The sequence below is a fragment of the Zootoca vivipara genome, chromosome 13, assembly GCF_963506605.1.
Source record: "Zootoca vivipara chromosome 13, rZooViv1.1, whole genome shotgun sequence".
NCBI classification, from domain to species: domain Eukaryota; kingdom Metazoa; phylum Chordata; class Lepidosauria; order Squamata; family Lacertidae; genus Zootoca; species Zootoca vivipara.
In genome coordinates, this window is record NC_083288.1 from 33,841,693 (window position 1) to 33,868,525 (window position 26,833).

General features: G+C 46.3%; 2 protein-coding genes across 2 annotated transcripts; one reads left to right on the forward strand and one right to left on the reverse strand.

The window, feature by feature from the left end:
• Positions 1 to 1,207: 1,207 nt before the first annotated feature.
• Positions 1,208 to 11,389, reverse strand: LOC118095108 (calcium-binding protein 5). Its single transcript, XM_035136090.1, has 6 exons — positions 11,327 to 11,389; positions 9,652 to 9,682; positions 8,369 to 8,512; positions 6,197 to 6,306; positions 3,945 to 4,092; positions 1,208 to 1,233 (listed from the first exon to the last, which is right to left on the reverse strand). Exons 1-6 carry the CDS (start codon positions 11,387 to 11,389, stop codon positions 1,208 to 1,210), a joined length of 522 nt encoding a protein of 173 aa, XP_034991981.1.
• Positions 11,390 to 15,924: 4,535 nt separating this feature from the next.
• On the forward strand, positions 15,925 to 26,296 carry LOC118095263 (dynein assembly factor with WD repeat domains 1-like). The gene is made up of 10 exons (XM_035136362.1): positions 15,925 to 16,052; positions 18,118 to 18,202; positions 19,091 to 19,226; positions 21,434 to 21,623; positions 21,735 to 21,843; positions 23,434 to 23,465; positions 23,650 to 23,749; positions 24,229 to 24,294; positions 24,550 to 24,642; positions 26,174 to 26,296. The coding sequence occupies exons 1-10, from the start codon at positions 15,925 to 15,927 to the stop codon at positions 26,294 to 26,296; spliced, it is 1,062 nt and encodes a 353-aa protein (XP_034992253.1).
• The last annotated feature ends 537 nt before the right edge of the window (positions 26,297 to 26,833 follow it).

Below are 26,833 nucleotides of genomic sequence, written 5' to 3' on the forward strand. Positions count from 1 at the left end.
GAAGAGAACTGGGCATCCACAATGATTGGGGGCCTGCCTGTGTTTCTGGATGGTTGGAAGTGGCATGGGAGGGGTTTTTTGACTTGGCTTAACCTAAATTGGGAGGGGTTGGGATGGGCCTTGTAAGTTTTATTAAGAGAGCTCCCCCACCTCGCTTCCCCGTAACCACAGCACCGTCCCAGAGTGGTCTTGAGGCTGGGCTAAAAGGGGAAGCAGCCCTGAGGACCAAGAGGCAGGGACAGAGCTAAATCTGTTTGACCGGGAGTGACCTTGGCACATCCTTGAGGGTTTGCCCGCTGCTCTGCTTCCTCCTCTGCCACCCTCCCTGCCACTGTGATTAGGGGAATGGAGAGGTGGAAGTGCAGCAGCTGTTTCAAGCCCCATGACTTTTAATCTGCAAAGGCTCATTAGGAGGAAACAAACAGTCCTGGAGCTGCAATATTTGAAGGGGCTTGGATAGCCAAAGAGCCAGGAGTCCGAGCTCTTCTGCTCCCTCATCCTGTGCCAAGCTAGGCCCTCGTTGCTCCCCGCCCACACACTGATGATGGTGATCAAACCAAAGTGTCCCGCTTCGCCAAAGTCCCGCTTCTGAAAACCTCTGGCCTTCCCACGCAGGAGGGTCCCTGCTTCCTCTTTAATCTGTTTATTCCTGCCCCATATGCTGCCCTTCTGAGCAGCGATTAAAGCGGATAAGCCGCTTTTGGCAGGGCCAGACGTAGAGCTGCCAGGGTGTTATTCTGACCTCTGCGGATGCCGGCAGCAGCGGGCGGCTCCAGTCGATGTGCCACAAAAAAAGCCACCCCACGCGGATCCTGAGCGATCCTATACAAGGAAGTCTTTATTGTACATGATTGCTGGAGGGGAGGGAAGAGGTAAGGCAGGGTGTTGTGCTGGGAAGTGATCTTCCGGGGTGTGTTTGAGAGGGATCAACTGAGCTGGATGGACCAGTTGTGGGATAGATTTGATGAATGCAGCTGCCCGTTAAGAAGCGATTCCTGCAGGGTTTGGACTTTGCCAAGTGAGATGCTTGCCCTCCTCTTAGGAAGACGATCCAATAACGCCCCCCCCGCCAACCCACTCCTTGCCCTGCTCAGTCTCTTGTGCAAACGGAGGTTTGACCCCTCCCCTCCCAGTTCATACTGGGATTTGACGTTGAACTCCATACATTCACATATTCGTTGGAACCAGAGAGGGGTGGCCGACTCCATCAGCGTGACATCATCCTCACAAACTCTGCAAGGCAAACGTCAAGAAACACATCAGTGTGGCAGGGGAGCAAGGCCAGAGAGACCTGGCTTCAAATCTATGAAGACTGCTGAGTGCTCCCTCGTCCTGACCTACCTCACAGGGCTGTTGTGCTTATCCAAAGGGAGATAAATGGCTGTGAATGCCACCGCCTGCTCCTTGGAGATAAATGTGTAATTCACATGTAAAATAATGGTGCCCTGGTTCCCTATTTGCTACTGGGCCAGGTTCAGGTCTTTTGTGTTAATTCACAAAGTCCTGAACAACTTGAAGGACACCCAGATTCCATACTCTCCACTTTGATCACTGAGACCTTCGGATGGGGAACTCTCGGTGGTCCTCCATGCCCCCAGGATCTCGCCAACCTTTACCAGGGTTTAGTGCAGCAGGGCCTGCCCTGTGGGACTACTTGCTAATGGAAGGTCAGCTAGAGTCATTCCTGCTTTCTTGTCTTTCAAAATGTGTATTATTCAGACATGCCTTTGAAATTTTTACCAGTGAGTTTTTATTCACATACTAGCTTGCCCTGCCACGCGTTGCTGTGGGCCCCAGTTTCGTTCCCTGCAAACCTGAGCTATCCTGTCCCCATCCTGCCCCCATCCTGCCCCCAGCCACAACGCAGGCGAGTCCCTACCTCCGTTCCCTGCAAACCTGAGCTATCCTGTCCCCATCCTGCCCCCACCTGCAACGCAGGTGAGTCCCCAGCTCCGTTCCCTGCAAACCTGAGCTGACGTGTTTTGCGACGTAGGTGGCTAGGGGCAGGATCCCGGCGTGGCCCTTTGTGGAGGAATATTGGTTGCTGAGACGCAGGTTCGACCTTCTATTTCCCAGGATGCACTCTGTCCCGCCCTTGGAGACACAGCTTCTGGGTTCTATTTCCCAGCATGCCTGGCAGTGTCTGCTGTCTGAGTTTTGAGATCCACAAAATGGGGTTTTACCTTGCACTGGGGTGTCATCTGTGTACACAAATGGTATGTGGACACTCGCTTATTCGCATGTGACGTGTCCAAATTTCATTGGCATTGGTCAAGCGGTTTTGGTTCGGTTTTACTGCTGCTATTTGTAGTTATTTCCATTTAGTAAGAAGATAAACCTGCACTGGACATGCACATGATGTTATTCAACTATTTTGGGTGTATCGTTATTTGTTTAATGTTCTGTTTTGTCTAGTGCTGAATTTAATTATCTTTTGAATATTCTCACAACATCTATTTTTAACTACCTTCTATGCATAATTCAAATCCTTGGATTAGATGACTTGGACTTTGGGGTCCCCTTCCAGCTCTACAATTCTATGATTCTACGAAATGTTGCTGTGTTTTGTAAACAGCTTAGAGGTTCCGTTAACATGGAGTTGTACACAAATTTTGTTAAATAAATGAAATGAAGAAGGATGAGGGAGCACGAGATGGGGGCAGCCCTGGCCTGAGACCCTGCCGATTGTTTGCCTGCTGGACTACTAGGCAATATCGGCCTGGATGGACAAATAGTTTGGTTTGGGTATAAGGCATGCTCCTACACTTCCTGAAGGCTGGCTATTGTGCCCTTTTCGGCTGGTGGTAGGCGGTGTTAAACAAATGAGTTACCAATGTAATCCAAACTGAACCAAGATAAGTAAATTCTGTCCCCTGGGGAAATAATGGGCATTCTGCTCTTACATTTGCTGCTTCACCTGCGTCATTTTGTTTACTTGTGCTGGAAGTTGGTTGTAGTAGCCTGAAATATCCCCAGAATCTGTATTCTGAAATGACCTATGTCCTGTTACCTAAGGATGTAAGGAGAGGCTGCTAGATCAAGCCAGTGGTTCACTTAGTCCAGCATCCTCTTCTCAGGGGTCAACCTATGGGTAGGCTCAACAGCACTCTCCTAGAATGGAATCCAGAAGCATTAAAAGGTAAAAGGACCCCTGGACGGTTAAGTCCAGTCAAAGGCAACTATAGAGTTGCGGTGCTCATCTCGCTTTCAGGCCGAGGGAGCCGACGTTTGTCCACAGGCAGCTTTCCGGGTCATGTGGCCAGCATGACTAAACCACTTTTGGCGTAACAGAACACCATGATGGAAACCAGAGCGTATGGAAACACCGTTTTCCTTCCCGCCACATCAGTACCTATTCATCTACTCGCGCTGGCATGCTTTCGAACAGCTAGGTTGGCAGGAGCTGGGACAGAGCAACGGGAGCTCACCCCATCGCGGGGATTCGAACCACCAACCTTCTGATCAGCAAGCCCCAAAGGCTCAGTGGTTTAGACCACAGCACCACCTGCGTCCCTCCAGAAGCATTACTGCCTCTGACAGTGGAGGTAGAACATAGCATTCAGGGTCATTAAGTCTTACCTAGTGGGACAACTCCCACAGTGTGCTATCTAATGCCTGCTTATTAAATTGGTACCACAACCACCCCACCAATGGGGCTGCAAACAGGGCAGGTGGAGCAGGGAGGCTGGGTGGTCCAGCTCCTGGTTCCCCACCACTAGCAGCCCGTTTTGACAGGTGGGCTGTGTGCTACCATCTCCATGCAACTGGAGCAATCCAATAACACTCTAACCCTATTATCCAAGCCCATTTAAGCCTATATCTTTTCAGCCTGTGCTCCCAAATCCCATCTCCCCAGACCTTTAAAGCTTTTAACCTCTCACCTTGTATCCCGATAAGCCTATAATCTCTTTCCATCAATCCTATATTCCCCGATTGCATCTCACCCTCAAAATCCACCGTCCCGTCTCCATTGACGTCGGCTTCCTTCACCACATCAGCAATCTCCCGGGACGTCAGGCGCTCGCCCATCAGCCTCTGCATGGCCTGGTACAACTCATCCAGAGTGATCTCGCCATCCCCGTTGGTGTCAAACTGGAAACAGGGAGAGGCATGGCAGTTAGTTGGGGTGTGAGAATTGGCATCCCTAATCTGAGTAGGAGCAAGAGGGCGAAGCTTAATGGCAGAAGATGCAGGACAGATGAGAGGAAGTACCTCTTCATGCAGTGGTTCGTTAGCATATAGAACTCATTGCCAGTTAATCTGATCCCACTTTAAAGGGGAATAGATCTATCAATGGCTATTTATCAGGATTAATGATAGGAGAGAAACCCAATTCAGTTTGCATTTAAAAGGTGAACTGGCCTCATTCACACATTCCAAAACAATAAGGAAACCAAAACGCAACTATCCTTTACAAAAATTGCATTACTCCAGATATTGCAATGCCAGGCTCCAGCCAATAAATGTGTGCCAAAATGCACATTTTAGGGTAAAGTGTGCATAGAGAAGCATATATTAATGAAAAATAATGGAGAAAAATGCATTAAGGAAATACAGTGGTACCTCGACTTACGAACGACTCGACAACCGAATTTTTCGACTTACGAATGGGGGTAATGGCTTCACGCTTATGAATGTCTTGACATCCGAAAGGAAACCGCAGCGGTTTTAGATAGGGATTTTTCAACTTACAAATTTTTAGATAGGGTTGCTTCGACTTGCGAATTTTTCCGTTTCCAATGCATTCCTATGGGAAATCGCGTTTCCAATGGCGTTTTTCGACTTACGAATTTTTCAACCTATGAAGGTGCCTTCAGAATGGATTAAATCCGTAAGTCGAGGCACCACTGTATAAATATTAATGAACGTCTGCTTTCCAAAAAAAGAAGTGTCCAAAAGGATTTGCACCAAAAGGTTGATGGATTTTCATGAGAACTTTTTTTTGTTTTTAAATGGAACTTCCAGGTCCAGATGCAGTATACCTCTGAAAACCACAAGATGAGGAGCAGCAGTGTAGACTTTTGCCTTGCTGCCCTGCTTGTGGTCACCCAGTGGGCCACTATAGTAAATAGAATGCTGAATTAGATGAGGGTGGCCACTTATGTACCACCAAAAAAAGCTGACACAGCTGTGAGCAAAATTCCGGTGTGGTAACTTATTATTTATAAATTTGCTTTTATACATATCACTATTTAAATACAAATACAGTACAGCTCACAATGTATGCGACCAGGTAACGTGTGCCTGTCTGTCTGCTTCCAGATGCTAACTGTTGATGGGCAAATTAAAGGATCTTTCTCTTCCTTAAATCAGACACGGACCAGACAGTTCTTCAAATAAATGACCCTTTAAATAGAGGGTTGTTCCCTTGACAGCAGAGGACTTCTGTAAAGTAGGAGAGATTGTCTAGACCAGGCACCCCCAAACTGCGGCCCTCCAGATGTTTTGGCCTACAACTCCCATGATCCCTAGCTAACAGGACCAGTGGTCAGGGAAGATGGGAATTGTAGTCCAAAACATCTGGAGGGCCAAAGTTTGGGGATGCCTGGTCTAGACCTTTGGTCTGATCCAGGAAGTTTCTTTCTCTTTCTTCTCTTATTTTTTCATGGAACTAGCAAGGTTGGCAGAGAAGGGATAGTCATGTGGAGTGCTACGTCCCATCCCCAGCTTTTTTGGTGGGGGCGGATCGATGTTGGGGAATGAGAAGTTGGGGAAGGAGAGGTGGGAGGGAAAGGGGACATATCACAAGCTGGGATAAGTGAATCTGTACATTTCAGTGTCTCTCAGTTTCTCATTTTTCTAGTCTTAACCACTTCTCCACATTTCCATATCAGATTGTGGAGCTGGGAATTAAGTCGTGAAAATTCACCAGCATTTTAGTAAGAATTTCTTCTAATGTGCATATTTACCTATGTAATTTTGCCCAATATACACATTTTTGCAAATCCATTTTCCCAAACAGAATGCACTTTCATATTTCATTTCCACTAACAAATGCATTTTTAATGCTCACTAATTTGGGGAAGTGCGGGTTCTGAAGGGATGGGTGTTTGTGCATTGCTGCGGAAACCGTGGTAGATTTGTTAGATTTGCCTTTGAATGAGAACGGAATCAGATTTCTGCCCCACCCCTGAGAAGAAGAAACTAGGCTGAGAGATAGAATTCCAAAGTCCTGTCCAATCCCAGTCCATCTTACCTCCTTGAAGGCATCCCTCATTTCCTGAAGTCCGATCATGCCCGCCGTCTCTGCCAGCAGCTTTGGAGTCATCATCTCCACAAAGTCCTCAAAATCCACACGCCCTCCAACTGCAGTGACCACAGTCAGGTTAATTTCTTAGAAGGTTCAGATACCTTGGTTTCCCCTTCAAGTTTCCTTACATATCCCTGATCAGCAGCCAGTTTTTGGCTGCATATACAGCATACGTTTAAAGTGGATGATTTCCCCCTAAGAATCCTGGGAATGTAGTTTGTTAATGATGCTGGGGATTGTAGCTATGTGAGGGGTAGACTACTGTTCCCAGAATTCTTTGGGGGAAGTCATATACTTTACAACCTAATATACCAAAAAAATCAAACTAAACTAAAGAGATTAGATAGATGATAGATAGATAGATGATAGATAGATAGATAGATAGATAGATAGATAGATAGATGATAGATAGATGATAGATAGATGATAGATAGATACCGTGTTTCTCATATTATAAGACACGTCTTATATTTATTTTTTCCTCAAAAAAACACACTATGGCTTATTTTCAAGGGATGTCTTATTTTTTTCCTCCTCCTCCTCCTCCTGCCACGGCCGGCATTGCTGCTGCGCCTATCACTATGTTTTATTTTTGGGGTATGGCTTATATTCCTTGAATGCTTAAAAATCCTGCTATGGCTTATTTTATGGGTATGTCTTAAAATATGAGAAACAGGGTAGATAGATAGATAGATAGATAGATAGATAGATAGATAGATAGATATCTCAAATGGGGAAAACTAAAGAGAAAAAAAGTAAGGTACATTAATAATAATCCTCATACGATCATCATATCATCCTCATAAAACACAAAATTATAAATATCACCCTCAGTCAACATTTTACCTTAAGCTTCACATACAGGTGAAACTCGGAAAATTAGAATATTGTCGAAAAATGCATTTATTTCAGTAATGCAACATTATTTTTTATTTTACTTGTAATTTTTACAAATGCTTTCTTTTGGAAATTCCACAGTAATAAAACAAATAGTTACAATAATACAAAAATAAACATCACTGTTACGTTTCACTAATTACATTCCATTTATAATTGACCCACCTAATGACAAATAATTACAATTACAACAAATAAAGACTTGACATATCTCGCTTTGCATGTCATGCATCTATCTCATATATTGGTTTCACCTTTTAACTTGCTTTACTGAAAGAAATGCAATAAATTTTCGACGATATTCTAGTTTTCCGAGTTTCACCTATATACGGAGAGTTGAATCCTCCCTCCAGGGAAAGCTTCTCCTTCCTCATTCTCTCATCCTGAGAAAAGCCACTTTGACCTGCCTCTCATACAGGTCAGCTCCTTGTATGTATCTTCATTTGTTACACACACACACATATATACTTAGATGTTAAGACATTGATCTCGCTAATGCTACTAGAGAGCCACCAGAAATCAAACACCACACAAGAAACCCAATTAAAAAAGAGAGAGAAAATAATTGGGGGAGGGGGCACAAGAAAGCAGAGAAAGTTAAATATGAGATACAATTGTGTATATAACCATTGTTCAGAGTATTTAACATATATACTCCAGAATCTTTCTAGCTATGAATAACATCTAGTTACTGTGTTGTTGTTGTTGTTTTCCATCCTGCGGGATTGTCTTTTCCCAAAGTTGGTCGGAGGCCTGGGAGGGAACTTTTGGGCCTGTGCTTTCTAGGCACAAGACAAGCAGAAGCATGGATGAGCCTTATGTCCAGCCACTGCATCACACAGGAAGCTGGCTCGCTGCTGCCTACCATCAGCTCCACACAAACCTCTTTCCCCTCTGAAATGGCAGACAAGTCAAGGGCTGGTTGAATCCCAGGCAAGCTGACAGTGGCCATCCTTTATGTTTGACCCCGTTGGAGACCCAGGACGTGATCCCAGGACTCCTGAGCCCATCGTCAGCCTTCCCCAACCTGATGTCCTCAATATGCTTTGGGCTACAATTCCCAGCAGACCTTGCTTAGTATTGTTCATGGTAAGAGATTATGGGAGTTGCAGTCCAAGACTTTTGGAGGGCCGCCAGCTGAGGAAGGCTGCCTTGTATCTTCAGTCCAGCACCATTCTTTACTGAAATATTCAACCCAGTCCTCGGAGATCAGGCACTTACGGTTCATGTTGATCTGCTGTGACAGTTCGATAAGCTCCATTTCGGTCGGCATGTACCCCATTGTCCTCATGAGGTTGCCCAAATCTTTGCAGCTGATATAGCCATCCTTGTCCTTGTCAAACTCATCGAAGGCCTCACGGAGCTCTGTTTTTGCAAAACAGGAGCAGCAAAAGTAGCAGCAAGGGTAGCAATAATAACCGAGTAGAGAAAACCGCTGTGTCAATGGTTTTCCAAGTTTTTACCTCAGGGAACACTTTCTCTGTCAGTCGGCCTGCTGAAGGACCCTCTAGCACCTGCTGTGGAGTTCCAACATGTTCTAGAAGATTCTGGGTATGTTTTAAGGCAAGGGTATAGAAGCCGTGTCCCTCTACATATTGCTGCACTACAGCTCCCATTGTCCCTGACTATTAGTCATGCTGATGAGAGCTGTTTTCCAGTAATAAGATGGAGGGCCACAAGTTCCTCATCCCTTCCTTAAGGCCTCACCATCATTCCTCATGAACTGGGTTTGCAATCAATATCCCCTATGGCTAGGGATGGGCGAATCTGTCCATTTCACTTTCCCCCAGTTTTTTTTTAAATTTTTCCACACAGTTCTCCACCTTTTCTCATCAGTTTGCCATTTTGTGCTTTTAAAAGGTCCTCGGGAAAATTCACCAGCATTTTAGTGTGAAATTCAAGTAATTTCAAGTGCGAATTTCACGAAAGATATCCAGTTTTAATGCAATGTGGATCAACCTAGACATTTCTGCAATTTCCCATGATATATGTCATATTCACCAAAAATGCACTTTTATGCATTCTTTACCCTAAAATATTTTTGCAAACATTATTTAGCTGGGGAACTACACTGCAAAATTCAGAGAAGTGTGACTTATAAAGGAAGGCTGTGATTCGGTTTGCTTGTTGTTGCAGAAAGTGCAAACTATGTAGATTTGCCATTTTCTGTTGGAAGCCACCCAGAGAGGCTGGGGAAACCCAGCCAGCTGGACGGGGTATAAATTTATTATTATTATTATTATTATTATTATTATTATTATTATTATTATTATTAAATGCAAACTGGATTGAATTTCTCCCTAAACCATGCCCATATTACACACCAGAGGAAGGTCAGTCATGGTGGGGAAACTCTCTTTATGGGAAGCTCAAAGGTTACTGATCTTCCCATCAAAGAATCTCTCATAATCTTCCAAAGAACCTCAGAATTTCCCAGAACAATTAAAAAAACAACAACCCCAAAGCTGCTGCTCAAAAGTATCACAAATGCCTATCCTACTTACCTTCGATTTCATCTGCTCCCAGTTCCCGCTCCTGTAAGACAGATGTAAAGTCATTCATAGTGATGCAGGCACATAGGAAGGAAGGAAATGAAGAAGTCTTCGTTCACAGTCCTCAACCTCACAAGAAACTACTCCTTCCTCCAGAGCTGTAGAAAACAAGACCCACAAAGCCCTACTGCCAAACCGCTCTCTCCACCCAACCCTTCCCGGCACCCAAACAAAGGCTCCTCTTCCCTAAGGCCAATCGAAATAATTGCATCGCACTGTCAAAAAACACAGCAATGCTCCCGTTGAGTTGACAGCTCAATATTTACAGGCACACAGAAGGACAAAGTGGATCCAGCAATGAACTGGAACGCTGCCCAGAGTGACAGAGCCAGTGATCACAGTGAGATGGAGGAACGGAGAAGCGGGGCGAGGGGGGGGGAGGAAGAGACCCTACACAATCCTAAAACTCAGTGACAAAACCCAGGAGGTGCAGAGCCCATGGAGGAACAACCATGTAGCTGCAGATGTTTAGAGGGAGAGAGGCTGAGACCATCTCACTGTGCTTTCTGTTTTACAGAGACCCTTCCTTGAAACTTCAAGCAAATACAACTGAGGTGAGTCCATGAGCTGGCGGCAGTTGAGTGCCTAAAGGATAACTAGGGGTGCGTACACACCATATAGTTAAAGTACATTTCCCTCCCCATAAGGAATCCTGGGAGCGGTCGTTTATTAAGGGTGCTGGGCTCTGTCAGAGGTAAACTACAGTTCTCAGGTTCGGGGGAAGGTACGCTTTAAATCCATGCTAGGGCTGTAGCACACCAAGATATCATAATCTGCTCCATTACTGAGCCTGGGGTGGGACGGGACAGATAATTCATACTAAGGGGGAAGGAATTATGAGATGTTTCACAGGACCCAGTCCCAGATATTTTGCCTTAGACTCCCCGCCCCCAATCTCCTGCCCCTTCCCTATTTTAAACTCAACAAGAGCCTCAGACACCCCCAACCATTTTAATTTGCCCAATAGTTAATTTGTGCCCCCGTGGCCCTGTAACCAAATGTTTTAGTTCCTACCCAACGCCCCTGAGGCCAACTTACGTAGCCCCCAACTGCCTTTCCCTTGCATACCGTACTTTCCCAGCATTCAGAGACCCAGCCAGGTTATCTATTTGGCTGTGGTGGGTGGCAGAGAATAGGTTGTGAGAGGGGTACCCCCACAGGACACGCATACATTTCCCACCATGTCATTTTGTCCAAAAAGTTGGGGCATGTTTTGGAAACCATCTAATAAAAAGACAAAAATAAGAAAACTGTGCCTGCCAGAGGCAAAAGGGGAACGAGAGTTTGCAGCATACAAGACGTGATGCCTCTTTCAAACCATTATTCTAGAAGTTAAATCGAGCCCATAGAATTCCATCTCCCTCTTGCTTCTCCAACGCACTAGGCTTCTCCTCCCAGGACCTGGATCCCCCAGAACACCATAAACGTCCACCTGCCTTCCTGGAGCTGAGTCAGGAATCCTGGCAGCTCCTCATCCCACTGGGTCCCACTTTTGTTTAATTTCCCTTGCGGAGGTAAATGGAAAGTCGGCCCTTGCTTTGGCTGACCGTTCCAAACTGTTTGCCCTGCCCACCTGGGCTGCTGCGCCCTCTTGCCCAGTCTCTCCCCCCTCCAACAACTGCCATACCCCCTGTTTCTCAGCAATCCCCTTGCGCAGGAAGATGCAGGCTGGTCCCAGGGTGTTCTGCATGGCGCTGAGTGCTGCGTGTCCTGGTCACCCTCGGTACGGTCCTTCTGACGCCTTGTCCCCTTTAGCAGAAGAAGAGATGGCTCTTGTGGATGAGGATGTTTTATAGAGGGGAAAGGGGATTATCTCTCCCCCCTCACTTCTGATCCTCACCCCTGCTGTCCAGGCCTTTTTGTTCTCTTCCTGGCAGTGGTATCTGTAAAATAAATCCCTCCTCCCCTCCCCAGATTAACATCTGCCGCAGGGTAAGAGCTGTCAGCCAGGACTCCTCAGGCTGGGCAGAGGAAACAGAAGGGTCCAGAGATTCATGGGATGGGGTGCAGGGTTCTGCTGTGGCTGTCTGGGAAAGAGGGAGTGGGATTTAGTGGCAGATTTGATCCAGAACTCTTGCTGTGTCCTTTTGGGACACCTGAGTCTCCTCCTGATGATCGATTTGTTTATTTGTTCTGGTTTGCTTGCTGGGTGGTTATATGGCAACGACCGTTCATCTTACATTCACCCTGATTTGCTCACAGAGTGTTTATATGTCTTCCCATTAATCAGTCATTTGTCTTAGACTTTGGAGTTCATTTTCCTGTCACTTTCCTAACTGCAAAAGTCTGATTATTATTTTTTAATTTAAAGATTTGTTGCTCTAAGGCAACAGAGCGCTTTAATCCACTTCAATTGCACAAACCTAAATTCTCCAGTACTGTAACCGCTTGAATCCCTCCCACAGAAAACTGATAGTCTGGAGCAGGCATCCCCAAACTGCGGCCCTCCAGATGTTTTGGCCTACAACTCCCATGATCCCTAGCTAACAGGACCAGTGGTCAGGGATGATGGGAATTGTAGTCCAAAACATCTGGAGGGCCGAAGTTTGGGGATGCCTGGTCTGGAGGCACCCCGAGGGCCAATGAGTTAGGCTGCCAGCCTTGAAGCACATTGCTTCCCCCCAAAGAATCCTGAGGGCAGTAGTTTACACCCCACAGAGCAACAATTCTCAGTACCTTTAAACAACTACAGTTCCTGGATTCTTTGGGGAGGGGTGATGTGCCTTAAAGGTATTACACACCCACATCCACAGAGCCTAGATTTCTGTGTAATCATAGTGCAGCGGGTTCTTTAAGGCAGCCATGTTATTTTACACAGTTAGAGCTAGAGTGCTTCGGGTGGGTTCTGGGGGACCCCACCCCACCCCTTTCCCTGCCTACTTCCTTGGATATCCTTTCGCACAGGTTCTGCCTGTCACTGGGATGGGGAGATGGGATCAGGTTCACCTGTTGTGTACCTGGGTTAAGACGCAGCAGCTGTCTCTACCAGGAAAAAATTGGTTGTGAACCCAATGTGTGCTGTGCTGTGCTGTGCTGTGCTGTGTTGTGTGTGGATAAAGTATCTTTATAGCGGTATGGAGTGTGGTGGATGAAGAGCATTGGTAGGTGTGGATAGGAAAATATAGAGCAATTGTCTTTTTAACTTGTAAAGAGTTTCTTGTTCTGATGTGTGTGTATGTATGTATGTATGTATGTATGTATGTATGTATGTATGTACCGTATGTTTGTTTTAGTTTAGTTTACTTCAACAAGTGGGAGTTGTGGTGCGATATAATCCTCACCAGACAGGCAATGCCTTGTAAGGAATGGCATGGAAAATGAAACTAGAACTAGAATCATAGAATTGGAAGAGACCACAAGGGCCATCCAGTCCAACCCCCTGCCAAGCAGGAAACACCATCAAAGCATTCCTGACAGATGGGTGTCAAGCCTCCACTTAAAAGACCTCCAAAGAAGGCGACTCCACTAGGGATTGAAGCAATGCAGGGACTGCATTAGTGCGATTGTTGGGCATGTTGTACAGTCACTTTCGGACAGTAAAAGAGTTACCGTTCATCTCTACAGCAGACTCTGGTCATTAAACAGCAGCAGCAGCAGCAACGGCGGCAGAGACATCTGGCCAGGTATCAGGTGTGCCACACAATTCAGTCTGTTGCCTAGTGCATGAAATACGAGTCAAATGACCCCCATCTGTTTTAATTGATGCATTAATTAATAAATAAATTAGGCCTGCAATTTTCTTAAATTAATTGACTTGCACTAAGAACTTTGGATGGGCAAAAGAGCTGCCCCGGTTCTTCATAAATTAATTGTGTGTGTGTGTGAGAGAGAGGGAGAGAGAGAGAGAGAGAGTTGTTTTAGGCAGGTGCTGCCTGCAAGAACTGGATGGCAGCCATAATTTTTAGAAGAGACATTTTGGAGTCTCCCATACAAAGGAAGGAACTTTTCCAGGGCAGAGAGTGGGTAGGGAGCAGAGGCACATTTAATACCCCAAGTAAGTAAAATAATAACTGTGTATATACTGTAAATAGCCAGTGCTTTTTTTTCTTGGGGGGACGCAGGCAGAGCTGTAGCTAGCTGATCTTGTCCCTCAGCAAAACCATCCAGATTCGCCCCCTAGCCACAGACAAATTAGCTCTTTTTTCTGCCTCTCATCCAACCCCCCTCTTCCACCCACTCAATTCACCCTCTCTTTAAAAACCATTTCTTATGAGGCAATAATCAATATTTATATTTATGGACATATTTTTAGACGATTTTGCGGCCCCCACCCCAATCGCCTGTGCCCACCTCACCACCCCCTAGCTATGGCCCTGGACGCAGGGCTATGCGCATACCCCTAAACATTTTGTGATTCTTTGTACTTTTGTCCATTTACTGTACTGTATTTATTTTTCCCGATTTGAACTATAAAATGGTGGTTTTCTTGAGTCAAAATGAGAGTACCCCTAAACATTTTTTTGGGGGGGGAGCACTGTAACTAGCTAACATTTCTGGTCAATCTAGTCACTTAGCAGAGATGAGATATTGATAGACCTGACCTCTGAGCAACTTGGGTTGTGTAAACAGTAGAACAAAATCAGCTCAGTCCATCAAAGAAGAGTTTGGATTTGATATCCTGCTTTATCACTACCCGAAGGAGTCTCAAAGCGGCTAACATTCTCCTTTCCCTTCCTCCCCCACAACAAACACTCTGTGAGGTGAGTGGGGCTGAGAGACTTCAAAGAAGTGTGACTAGCCCAAGGTCACCCAGCAGCTGCATGTGGAGGAGCGGAGACGCGGACCCAGTTCCCCAGATTACGGGTCTACCGCTCTTAACCACTACACCACACTGGCTCTCTCAAAGGCTTGTGGAGGAAGGGGAGTATTAACCTGGCCCAAAAGGAAGTCAGTGAAGGCGCCAGACAGACCCCACTGGGGAGAGGGTTCTGAAAAGGACCTAGAATCATAGACCTGATGACTTCGAAGGAACCCCGAGTCATTTAGCTCACCCCACCCCAGTGCAGGAATCCTGCCCACAGCCATCCCTTAGTGGGCTTGAACCACCAACCTTCTGGTTAACAGCCAGACGCACTGACCAATCTCCCTCTGAGCCTCCCTTGGAGAAGGGAGCAGGAGATTGGCTTCAGATGAAGATCTAAGGCAGGCATCCCCAAACTGCGGCCCTCCAGATGTTTTGGCCTACAACTCCCATGATCCCTAGCTAACAGGACCAGTGGTCGGGGAGGATGGGAATTGTAGTCCAAAACATCTGGAGGGCCGAAGTTTGGGGATGCCTGGTCTAAGGGCCCGGGCAGGCTCCGTTCACATCTCCTTCCGACTCCACGGACAAAAGCCAACTGAATTGTCAGTTGAATCTTACTTCAGTGGCAGTGGCGCTGAACTTGTGGGCTGGCTTCGAAGACATATAGGTCACATAACACAAACACTGCTGGGGGTTGGACTAGATGATCCCGGTGACCCCTTACAACTCCACAATTCTATCATTCTGTCTTCCCACACCTGGTCTACCGCCTGAGAACACCACATTCTGGCTTGGGGCCAGGAGAAAGCGGGATGCGGGGGGTTCAGATGGTGAGATGTTGGGGGCCCTGCTCTCCTTGAGAACCTTTGGCTTCCCCTTGCAGCTGCCACGGCAACCAGGTGGGTTCTTCTTCCTTCTCTCTCATTGGTTGCTAGGAGCCTCTGCAGAACCCGAGAGAGAGGAAGAGAGAGGCTGGTGCCGGGATGAGGGGCAGCTGGGTTGGGGGGCAGCTGGGAACCTGGGGCATGAGGGTGATGGGGCGGGGGGGGGCATAATTTGCATAGCTGGAGAATGGCTGGTGGGGATGGAGGGCCTGCAGAAGGTGGACGGGCATTGGGAGCGATGCGGGTAAAGGATGAACGACAGAGGGGCAGCAGGGAATGGTAAGGAGGGAGGAAGCTGCCTTGCACTAGGTCAGGCTATATGGCCATCTAGCTCAGTATTGTCAACTCTGACTGGCAGTGGCTCTCCAGATTCTCAGGCAAAGGCGTCTCCCATCGCCAGCAACCAGTCTTCTTAAAACTGGCGGTGCCAGGGATTGAACTGGGGTCTTTCTGCACACCAAAGCACTGAGCTTTGCTCCCTCCTCAGAATGTTGGAAAGGTGTCCAGAAGACTGGAATCTCAAAAACAAAACAACCTCTCCCAAGTGTCTCTAACAGAGTATCTTTCCTCCCCTTAAAGACCCACACCCCCTGGGCAATGCAGCCTACACGGCGGGGCCGCTTGTCCGTGGCAGGACCGAGCGCTCCTGCCCCCAACATCAACCCTCAAGAGACCGTCACAAGCAGCCCCTCCATCTCCGGGGATCTCCGGCTGCTCCATACGATGTAGGTAACCAGGGGGGTAATGGGTGTGAATTAGGGACGGGGGAAGGGATTCAATTCACATCGAAGGCAGAATCTATCAAACCCACACTTACTGCAATAATACAGAAACTGCAAGATGGCCTTCGAAATTCAGATATCCAGATTTTGCAAATACTGTTTACCAAAGTGCATACATTAGGTTAAAGTGTGCATAAAAATGAGTCTACTGGTGAAAACAACATTGAAATGAATTTTGTTAAAATAATTTGGTTGCAAAAAATGTGCACAGTAGTCAAATCTACAGGGGAAAATCGGGTTATTAAGAGAAATTTGCACTAAAATGCAGAAGAATTTTCCTGAGGAGAACTGCAGCAGAGATTTAAAATCACAAAATATGCAGCAAGGTAAAGCACAGAAAGATAGGCTGTTTGACCTTTAAAATATGCCATTGTAAGTTCCAAAACTTCCCTCTTATTTCAGCAGAGAAAAAAGACCACATGTTTGATAAATTAAAAATTGTTTACTTACAAACTCTCTAAAGGTCATATTCATGTGCTTTTCCATTCAGCATTCAGCTGCACAGGCAGTAAAACCTGCCTTAGTCACAATGGTGAAAGTTCTTAAATTATTGGTACAGGAACTCAAGAGAAGCTTATTAGAGCTATGTGCCTAAGCTGGAGCAATCAGCTTAGCCTCTTCACAAACCAAGCTCATCAGGTAGATTGGAGGGGAACAAAGGCTTGCTTACAGAGTCCTTCCCCAGCCAAGGTGAGCTAAGCATGGCAGGACAGCTTGCTTTGTGGTTTTAACCCCTTCGTGCATTAATTGGACTTAAGTATGTTGGTTATCTTACAAAATTAGCAGGCCTTTCCCTCCATAGATGCTACGTACCCCTCTCCCCTCAAAACTCACCCAGACCACCTGCATATTTCAAAATGCTGGTGATTATATTTACAGCCTTTTATGGCTGAGGTCTGGGATATCTTTTAAGGAAAGCCTTCTCCCCCCCCCCAAACGAACCTGCCCACGCTTCTAGTGTTGACCACATAACACCGGTCCTGAGAGAGCTACACTGGCTCCCAGTACGTTTCTGAGCACAATTCAAAGTGTTGGTACTGACCTTTAAAGCCCTAAACGGCCTCGGTCCTGTATACCTGAAGGAGCGTCTCCACCCCCATCATTCAGCCCGGACACTGAGATCCAGCACCGAGGGCCTTCTGGCGGTTCCCTCATTGCGAGAAGTGAGGTTACAGGGAACCAGACAGAGGGCCTTCTCGGTAGTGGCACCCATCTTGTGGAACGCCCTCCCACCAGCAGATGTCAAGGCAATAAGCAACTATTTTACTTTTAGAAGACAACTGTTTAGGGAAGTTTTTAATGTTTGATGCTGTACTGTTTTTAATATTTGGTTGGAAGCCGCCCAGAGTGGCTGGGGAAACCCAGCCAGATGGGCGAAGTATAAATAAATAAATATATTATTACTATTATTATTATTATTATTACACTGCCCATAAATATTGAGGGTGGGTGGATGAAGTGTGCTTTAAATATACAGTGTGTATGCAGCCTAGCCTGTGGAGCTTCATTCCCTTGGATAATTGTATTAAAAAATAATAAAATCTGTGGGCGTTTTGATAAGCTGTCAAACCCTGATGTCTTCGTCAGGCCTTTGCCTTGATCAAGTTGTATATCACTGCCTTCATCTGTTTTATTTGACGGGGTGGCTTTCGGCTGCACTGTGACTGCGTCATTTGATCTTTTTTATTGTGGATCGTATGCTTTCATTATTTATAACTTCATTTGTTATACATGAAGGCCAATAGGTGAAAAAATAAAGGCCTATAGCAGCCTTCCCCATCATGGTGCCCTCTAATTATTTTAGACTACAATCCCTATCCACTGATGTAAGTTCTAGGCCACAGTCTCCAGAGGGCATCAGGTTGGCCTATGGGCCTATAAGAAGACCTATAGGGTTTGGGGTTTTTTTGTTTAAAAACAGCCTAGAAAATCTAACGCAAAAATGACTAACAGATAGCCAAAATAAAGAAATACAAATAATATGGGCATATATTCCCTTCCCCAACAGAGATTGTGGAGACCAGCTTCTTTGCTGCCAGTTCAATAATGAAGGGACACGGGTTGCGGCAGGACTACGCACTGGTGCCATTAAGGTCAGTCTCATGGGTTATTATGGTCCAGACAAAATATTGACAATGGCCAGATTTGGCCCTTGAGCTGCTGGCTCACCAACTTTGACCTATATTATGAGCTGCACCACATTCTGTTTCCACTGCAAAATACCATGAAGATGTCCATCTCATAAGCTGGGCTGGCTTTTGTCCCATGTTTGTCCCATTCTCTAAAGGATGCAGAGCTGGTTCCAGGATTGGAGGTCCTTCAGACATGGCACCCTAGACTGGACATCCTCTCACACACAAACACAATCTAGAAGAGTCAGGACATGCAAAATGAGAATACTCTTACGCTACATTAGATCTTCTTGAATAATCTTTGCAAAGTGGAGAGCCAAGTGCTCTCTGCTGGTCTTGGGGCCTTGCAGATGCCCAGCTTTGCCACCATCTGAAGCCAGCCCCGATGTGCTAGCCCGCTCCCCGGGGTTTATACTCTGGCCTGAGCTCTACACAAATGGTATCTTGCAGCTCATGCTGTGCAGAGATCTTGGCGTGCCATCTTCTGAGCTTCATTCTGGACACTCCGATTTTTGATCCTTGAGAAGTAGATAAATAGGTACCGCTACAGCGGGAAGATAAACGGGGTTTCCGTGTGCTGCTCTGGTTCGCCAGAAGCGGCTTTGTCATGCTGGCCACATGACCTAGAAGCTGTACGCCGGCTCCCTCGGCCAATAACGCGAGATGAGCGCCGCAACCCCAGAGCCGGACACGACTGGACCTAATGGTCAGGGGTCCCTTTACCTTTACACATAGAGGTGGGGAGTTAATTTGATTTGATTTACATGATCTTTTGCATGGTGTGTTCATGTGTTGTGTCCTGCCCACCTCTTTGCATTCCTGACAGCCTCTTTCCCCACTCTGATTAAGGTTTTCTCTGTCAACGATGGGTCACTTCATCAAGTTCTTGCTGACAGCGAGACTGCAGCCCTTGGGTTACCTGTCACCTCCCTGCACTTTATGCCTCGTGGGCCTGCTCACAACGGGGATGTCTTGCTTGCCACCTGTGAGTAACACCTTTCCCTTGACCTTTGGCCAGAGAGGAGGCAACCCTGGACTTCAGCCTTAATGACACCCAGGACCAGGTGCATGACACATGTGCTATTGAACTGATGGCAGACAGTGATCGTCAGAGTGCTGCCAAATTCAAGATATGTATCCATAGACAATTGCCACAGACAACCAATACAGCCACATTTGACTTCAAATGTAAAAAAAAAAAATGAGGTCTCCGGTAAAAAGGATTTTTAAAAAAATCTTTTTTTATTAAGTTTTACGTTGCAAATTTTAATTTAAACATTAAAAATAAACATCAACATTTAGGATTCCCTGAATCCTATGACTCCCCACCCCCACCCCGGCCCTTTCATGGTTTCCATTATCGGTAAAAAGGATTTTTAAAAGAAAAGTCAAGAAGAAAATATCTCTTCTTAAAGTTTGTGAGTTATTCACAGGCCACTCTGGGAAACAGGATGCAATCAGACCTCACTTCTCGAATAGCTCTGTTTTGGAACATTTCAGCTCCCAAACACTGAAAACCCAGAAGTAAGTGTTCCAGTTTTTGAAGTTTTTTGGGAGCCAAACGTCTGATGCGGTTTCCGCTTGAGTGCAGGAACCTCCTGCGACCAATCAGAAGCCGCTCCTCGGTTGTCGAACATTTCAGAAGCCAAACGGGCTTCCGGAACGGATTACGTTCGACAGCCAAGGTTTGACTCTACAGTGGTACCTCGGGTTACAAACTTAATTAGTTCCAGAGGTCCGTTCTTAACCCTCCTGCTGCTGCTGCCACGCTGCCACCTCACGATTTCCGTTCTCATCCTGGGGCCAAGTTCGCAACCCGAGGTAACTACTTCCGGGTTAGTGGAGTTTGTAACCCGAAATGTTTGTAGCCAGAAGTACCACTGTACTAAATAATAAAGGCCTTTGGTCATATCCAGCAGTGCTGTTCTTATGTCAGTGTTATGTGCAAAGCAAATAATGGGTGCAGAAATGGGTGCAGAATCTTTTCTCTCTCTCTCTTAAAGCCAAGATTCTAGCCCCTGTGGTGAAAGTGTGTGGAAAATGACTTGTCGAAAACTCAGAATCCAGAGAGGTGTCAAATAAGATTCCCAATGGTTGGAGTAGGAACATCAGTGTTTTTGTTTCTTTCACAACTAGCAAAATATTGATTATTAAAGTACCGTAGCAAAATAAGGAAAATACATTATACAAAACCGATACAGGTCTCAAAATCCAGCTTTTCCTGCTGCAGATTCTTTCATGTTTAGTTATTTTTAAGGTGTGGTACACATAGAGATGGGAAAGCAACTTGATTCAGTTTACATTTACCTAATTCACGCTTTCTGAATCCATCCTTCACAATTTGTACTTCTCCAAATTTTGTAGCATAGTGCTCTAGCTAAATAATGTGCCCTAAAATGCATAAACTAGAATAAAATGGCCATAAAGGAACATACAAAGGTGCACTATATTATGGGAAACTGATTCGTAAACATTTGCACATTAGGCAAAATTGCATACAAAAATGTGTAGGAGAAATTTGAGGTAACACACTGATGAATTTCCATGATGATTTTTTAAAAAATAAATAAATCACAAAATGCTGTGAAAATGTGGGCAACCGAACTCAAGGTTGGAAGAATGGAAAACAGAGAGAAACCGAAATGGACCGATTCACCTATCCATAAGTACACACGACCCTGAATACTATTAAACCCTCTTGTCACATACAGTATTTCTGTCTAGGTCTTCTCCAAAATCTGGCAGCTCCCTCAATGGTGAATGTGGATTTCTGCAAGTTGATTCAAGTCAGAAAAATGTGTTCAGAATTCCGTTCTGTTCCTGCCTATGCCCCATGAAAATATTTGTCTCAGAAGCCTACCTTTCTTTCTTTTTTAATATATATTTATTGATTTTATAGAAACAAAACAGAAAAACAGAAAAAACACAAAATATACACAACAAAACAAAATAACAACATAACAATAAAAAAAGAAAAAAGAAATCAAATCAATCTTATATAACAAATCTTTATCAACTTCCTCCATTCCATCCCAGCTACGTTTCATCATATTACTTCCTTAGTACATTCCAAATCTTGGTTCCAATCTTTTAAATAATTATCTAAACCTATTAATACTCTTAATGACTTAACAAGAAGCCTACCTTTCATGTCGTAATAAATCCTTTGGCCACTCACTCTCTCCGTCACAGATTCCGGGGGGAAAGTGAAACTGTGGCATGTTCCCTCCCGCACCTGTGTGAGAACCATACTGGAGGACCGCCAGACAATGATTGCCTCTTTCAACCCTTCTGGCTCCAAGTTCGTCACAGGTGGAGTAGGACCCGGGATTTACATGTATGATGCTCAGACCTGGGCGAAAATCCAGACTTTTAGCCCAAGGTATGCTGGTAGTAGAGCACCAATCGGGGGAAGAGTGCATGGGATTTAGTAGGTTGTGTGTGTTTTGGGTGGCTTTTGGTTTCCTAAGCAACAACTCTTTTCTTCCTCCAGCTATTCCCCCAATGTGATGGATGGGCACATGTCACGGGTCTATGCCCTGACCTTCTTCCCAGAAAATGATGAACGATTTATCTCTGGAGGATGGGATGACACAGTGCAGGTGATGGGGTCTGTGATGTGGGAAGTAGAAGGCTTGGGTGAGGTGAGGGGCAAAAATTAGTGTTGGTGGGGCTGAATTACTGGGGAATGTGCAATGCAAGTCTAGAGGCCCAGCTCCAGAGGGGTTGGGTCAAGTAATTAATGCCACAGGACGCTCAAAGGCATCTTGGGGAAATTCTCTGCTTGCATTCTCTGCACCTACACCTCTTCCAGCTTAGGGAGGCTCAAGTCTCCACCTCTAGCATAGCCCCGGCAAAAAAATCCCGAAACTGGCACCATATTTTAGGGCACGCTCTCAATTTGTTAGGGTCACAACTCCAAATTCCAACAGCATGTAGCACTTCCCAGAATCCTTTGCAATTTGCAGGAGTTCTGCAGCAAATCAATGGCTCCCAAGTCCTGACTGTGTTCTTTGAAGGCCAGTGTGAGACAGCCACCTCAGGTTGCAGGGTTGGAAGGGAAATGTTTGGAGGACAGAGCTGTATTTGTCTTGTGGTCTGCCCTGTGCCCTCTAAGCCAGGCACCCCCAAACTTCGGCCCTCCAGATGTTTTGGACTACAATTCCCATGATCCCTGACCACTGGTCCTGTTAGCTAGGGATCATGGGAGTTGTAGGCCAAAGCATCTGGAGGGCCGCAGTTTGGGGATGCCTGCTCTAAGCTAACCGGCTGTTCCGTTACCAGTGTGATTCAACCACCAGTCTAGTCAATATGTGTACATGGAAGGGGTGTCATCTTATCCTTTTGCCTCAGGTGGCAGAATATCTTGGCCTGGCCATGCTGTAGGAAGGAAGTTTAGATGCCACTGGCCTTCCTCCCTTGCAGCGGAGGCTGGTCCATTAGCGGAAATGGGACTCTCTCCTACCAAGCTCCCGTACTTTTCTGTGTATAACACGCCCCCATGTATAAGACACCCCCTATTTTGGGGGACTAAAAATACAGAAAATGGGGGAGGATTGCCCAGAGTTGTTGAGCTTTTTTAAGGGGAGGATTGTTGAAAACCACTGACCCACCTGACCTATGTTAACACTCATGTGTGTCGCAACAGCCTCCAAACGTCTGTCCCCTCACCGGTAGAAGCAATCAACAGCCAATCAACACCACCCCTTGCCGAGGCCACCAATAACACGCTGCTGACAATCCCTGGCTCGCGGCATCAACCAATCCCACGTCCCCACTATGCACTATCCATGCATAAGACAACCCCCATTTTAATCATTTTTGTTTGTAAAAAAAAAGTAGAAGTCTTATACACGGAAAATTACAGCAATTCTGCCCTCAGGCAGCCCCCCACCTGTCAGCCTTCCTGCTTACAGCCAGCCCATTAGGTGACCCTACCTGTCAACTCCCTCCTCCTCAGTCTCCGTGTTCAGCAAGGAAGAAGATAGAGCAAAACAAACAATAGTTGGCTCTGCCTAACATTGGCTCTGGCGCCACCTACTGTTGGGCTCCCTGCCTTTTGCCCTATCAACTCCAACGGGCACCGGCAACCCCTGCTTCTCTGTGAGCTTAGGCAAAAGGGAAATGTTATCAGGTGGATGCTGGAGGGAGAGCCCCACCTAACCTCAGTTCTCTGGCTTCTGTCCCCTCAGTTCTGGAGCACGCAGTCAACAAATTCCTTACGGTACGCCTGCACAGCCGCCCCCTACTTCCCCCACTGCCCTTCCCCTTCTCACCCTCAATCTTCTCTCACCCTCCCCACCCACCTTCCTGCTTTTTCTTTTTGTTCCCCTTAGCCTTTAATGATTCTTCCCCTCTATTCTTGCTCTCACTTCCTCCTCTGCACCCTTGCTCCACCTTTGCCACAGGCGCCTCTCTGGGCCTCACATCTGTGGTGACGCCGTCTCGATAGACAAAACCGGGACACATATCCTGACAGGCTCCTGGAGGAGGAACAACACCTTGCAGGTGAGAATTGGAGAAAGAGGTGCTTCGGAGGTGGCTATATTTTCCCCTGGTGGAGCGAGGAGGGTCCATGGCTCAGTGGAAGAGCATTTGCTTTGCATGCAGAAGGTCCCAGGTTCAACCCCCAGCCGGCTGGGAAATGGGTCATTGTTAAGCTAGATGGACCAATGGGATAAGGAGCTTCCTAAGCAGCTTGAAGGGGGGAAGATTGATTTAGATTTAGGGCAAGGGAATATTCTAAATATTCTACCTCAGGGTGCTCTTTCCCCAAAACTCATCTCCTCAAGTTTGCTAATTATTAAAAACTAAGTCAAATCCCACAGGGGGTCTGGTTTGACTTTAATTAGAGGTAGTGAGAGATACAGTACATTGCTAAAAATAAACTGTGCATGTGTAAATCATATATGTGTCTTTTTAAAATATAGATTTTTTTTAAAGAAAGGGGTTTAACAAACACAAATCCTACTTTTTACTTCAACCAGATCTGGGAAGCTGAAACTGGCTCCAAGATCATGGACATCCCAGAAGACTTCAGGGGCAACTCACAGGTTGAAGACCCTTTTTTGACACCATTCCTCCCAACCCTTGCTTTGGGCTAAGCATCTTGTGTGTTCTCCAGGCCTGGCTCCTCATCACCCAAAGAGATCTGGTCATAAAATGTACTAGATTCCTGAGAGGGTCCCCTTTCCCATCTTATAGTGAGCTGCTAGTCCTTCCTGGCAGTATGGCATGGCGGGACTCGAAAATGTTCCCCTTTCTTCATTCTGTCCTTCTGCCTGATTCTCCTCTTCCTCCTTCCCCAGATTTATACCTGCCACTTCCTCGGTGTTGACCATATCGTAGCTGGTGGGAGCCGGAATAACTTATGTCGGCTCATTGACAGGAGAATCCTCATGGTATGGTGGCTTAGCTGGGGTCGCTTGTGGGAAACAGCTGTGGCTCAGTGGGGGAGCAGAGGCATTGTGCGGCAAAGCCCCAAGTTCATTACCCTCTGGGGTCTCAAGATCAAGGAAACTGCCATTGTGGGTGATGGGAAAGGCCTATGCCTGAGATCTTTGAGAGCTGCTGCTAATCTGAGAAGACAGTACTGGGTTAGATGGTCCAACGGTCTAGACGTTCTCAAACTGTAGTCTGTGGTCCACAAGCTCAATCCAGGTGATTTGCTGAGTGTTTCTGGAACAACAACAAAACCTGTATTTGGAGCTGCGCTTGTTGTTGTTGTTTTCTGACATGGAAATTGAGGCCCTTTTGATTGTCCAAGGTTAATCAAACAGGTCAACAAGACACTGATTTAATGCCTGTGGTTTTTTATAGAGTAATATAATCGTCACTATAATGTTGATGATGTTGACACTGAAGCAAGCAAAAATAAGTGTCCCACTGAGGTTTTTTAGCCATTTTCAGGCGGTTTACTGAGGGAGCAGTGTTTTGAGAATCACCAGTGGAGGGTAGCCCTGTCCCAGGCTTCATCTATATGCCACATTAGCACTTAGCATGGATCAAGTAAGGGGCGGGGCTTTTTACACAGTGGCTGTGTTGCATTTTAAATGTGAGGTTTGCATTCATTGATTTCATACCTTTTAACCCAGTTTGCAGACAAATACTGTCTCCTAAAGTACAGTAGTATATCATTAACCAAACAAAAAGATGTAGAGAGGCCCTGATCTGTGGCTTACAAACCAAAAAAGGCAACACGAACAAGGGAAGGGGAGTAGAGGGAGATCAGTCCCTGAACAAAGGGGTAAGTTGCAAACATACATTTTTGTCCCGATGGAGCCAGAGTGATCCACCCTTGCAGGCTGTCGTGCTTGGATAGAAGTGTTGCAGTGGACCCACCAGCCCTTGTTCCTCTGACTGGTGGCAGAGGTCGGAGCGTGCCGCCCTTCTGACCCAGGGCATTTGCTGCACACAATTGCACATATTTCAGTCATGCTCAAATGATTGCTCAACTTATATTATTGTGGAAACGAATACCCAACCCCCACTCTTGCCCCCCCCCCAAATCTAGCACATCCATCACCATCAGACTATGGCAGGGATAGGGAACTTGCGGCACCTCCAGATGTTGCTGGACTGCAACTCCCACCATCCCTGCCCACTGGTCACGCTAGTTAGAGCTGAGGTCCAACATCATCCGGAGGGCCGCAGGTTGCCCACCCCCTGGATTCTGCCATCAACCATCAGCTGTGGCTGTTCCATGGCAGCACATTTCTGAATACAAGTTTGAGAACCTGCAAGCTGTAAGCATTTGCCTGACCTCTATTGGAAACAGGAAGCTGGTCTAGATGATCTCAGGTTGCATGACTCAATGATAGTTGGTTTTTAGGAAGGAGATGGAAAGGGTTGGTTGGATGCAGGAAGAAGAGATCTGGGGGGTACAGCCTTCTGCTTTCTCTGATGCGTTGCCTTCTCTTGCTTTGCTGCCAGAGCACGGGGGTCCTGAATGACCTGCCTGGAGGTGTCTACAGTACCCATGTCAGCCCCCGTGGGGTCCTAGCTGCTACTTCCAACAATAATTTGTACCTCGCACAGACTCCAGTGAGACCTTGAGCTCGGCTTGAAACTCTCACTACGGAATTGTGTCACCCACACCTTCCCATCATGCTCTGCTTCAAATGATTGTTGAAACCTTCCCATCATGCTCTGCTGTTTAAGGACATGCCGACACGCCCGGCTATCCTCTGATAATTCTCTGCTCTTGTGGACAAACAAAATCATGGTCTGCCACTGGAGACTGGATGTGGCCATCCCAGCGTGCTCTGTTTGTATCAGCAGCTTCTCATCATGCTTCTGCTGGTGATGAATGCCAACGACGCTTGTAACCTTCTCATCATGCTTTGCTTCTATGGATGCCTTCCTGGTTTGATCCAATGCCAAGCTCACCATGACTACATCAGCAGTTTTGTCTTCCGGGGACCATGTACTAGCACCAGTCTTTGCTCCTAGGGAATTATGACCAACTTCATCATTTCCCAAGACTGCAGTTACTTTCCCATCATCCTCTGCAGCAGCTGTGGCTACTCCCACCATCCTCTGCTGCTGTGGGCCTGTGGTCTCGTTGACTGCTGCTGTCATGCAGTTCATGGG

Bases quoted from the DNA above. Each gene is read 5' to 3' on its own strand.
- LOC118095108 (XM_035136090.1), bottom strand. From the start codon at position 11,389: ATGCAGAACACCCTGGGACCAGCCTGCATCTTCCTGCGCAAGGGGATT. The intron at 8,513-9,651 runs GTAAGTAGGATA...TTGCAAAAACAG, and splicing joins GGGAGCAGATGAAATCGAAG to AGCTCCGTGAGGCCTTCGAT. The intron at 1,234-3,944 runs GTGAGATGCAAT...TTTGCCTTGCAG, and splicing joins CGGGACGGTGGATTTTGAGG to AGTTTGTGAGGATGATGTCA.
- LOC118095263 (XM_035136362.1), top strand. From the start codon at position 15,925: ATGCAGCCTACACGGCGGGGCCGCTTGTCCGTGGCAGGACCGAGCGCT. The intron at 23,750-24,228 runs GTGAGAATTGGA...TACTTCAACCAG, and splicing joins GGAGGAACAACACCTTGCAG to ATCTGGGAAGCTGAAACTGG. The intron at 24,295-24,549 runs GTTGAAGACCCT...CTCCTTCCCCAG, and splicing joins ACTTCAGGGGCAACTCACAG to ATTTATACCTGCCACTTCCT.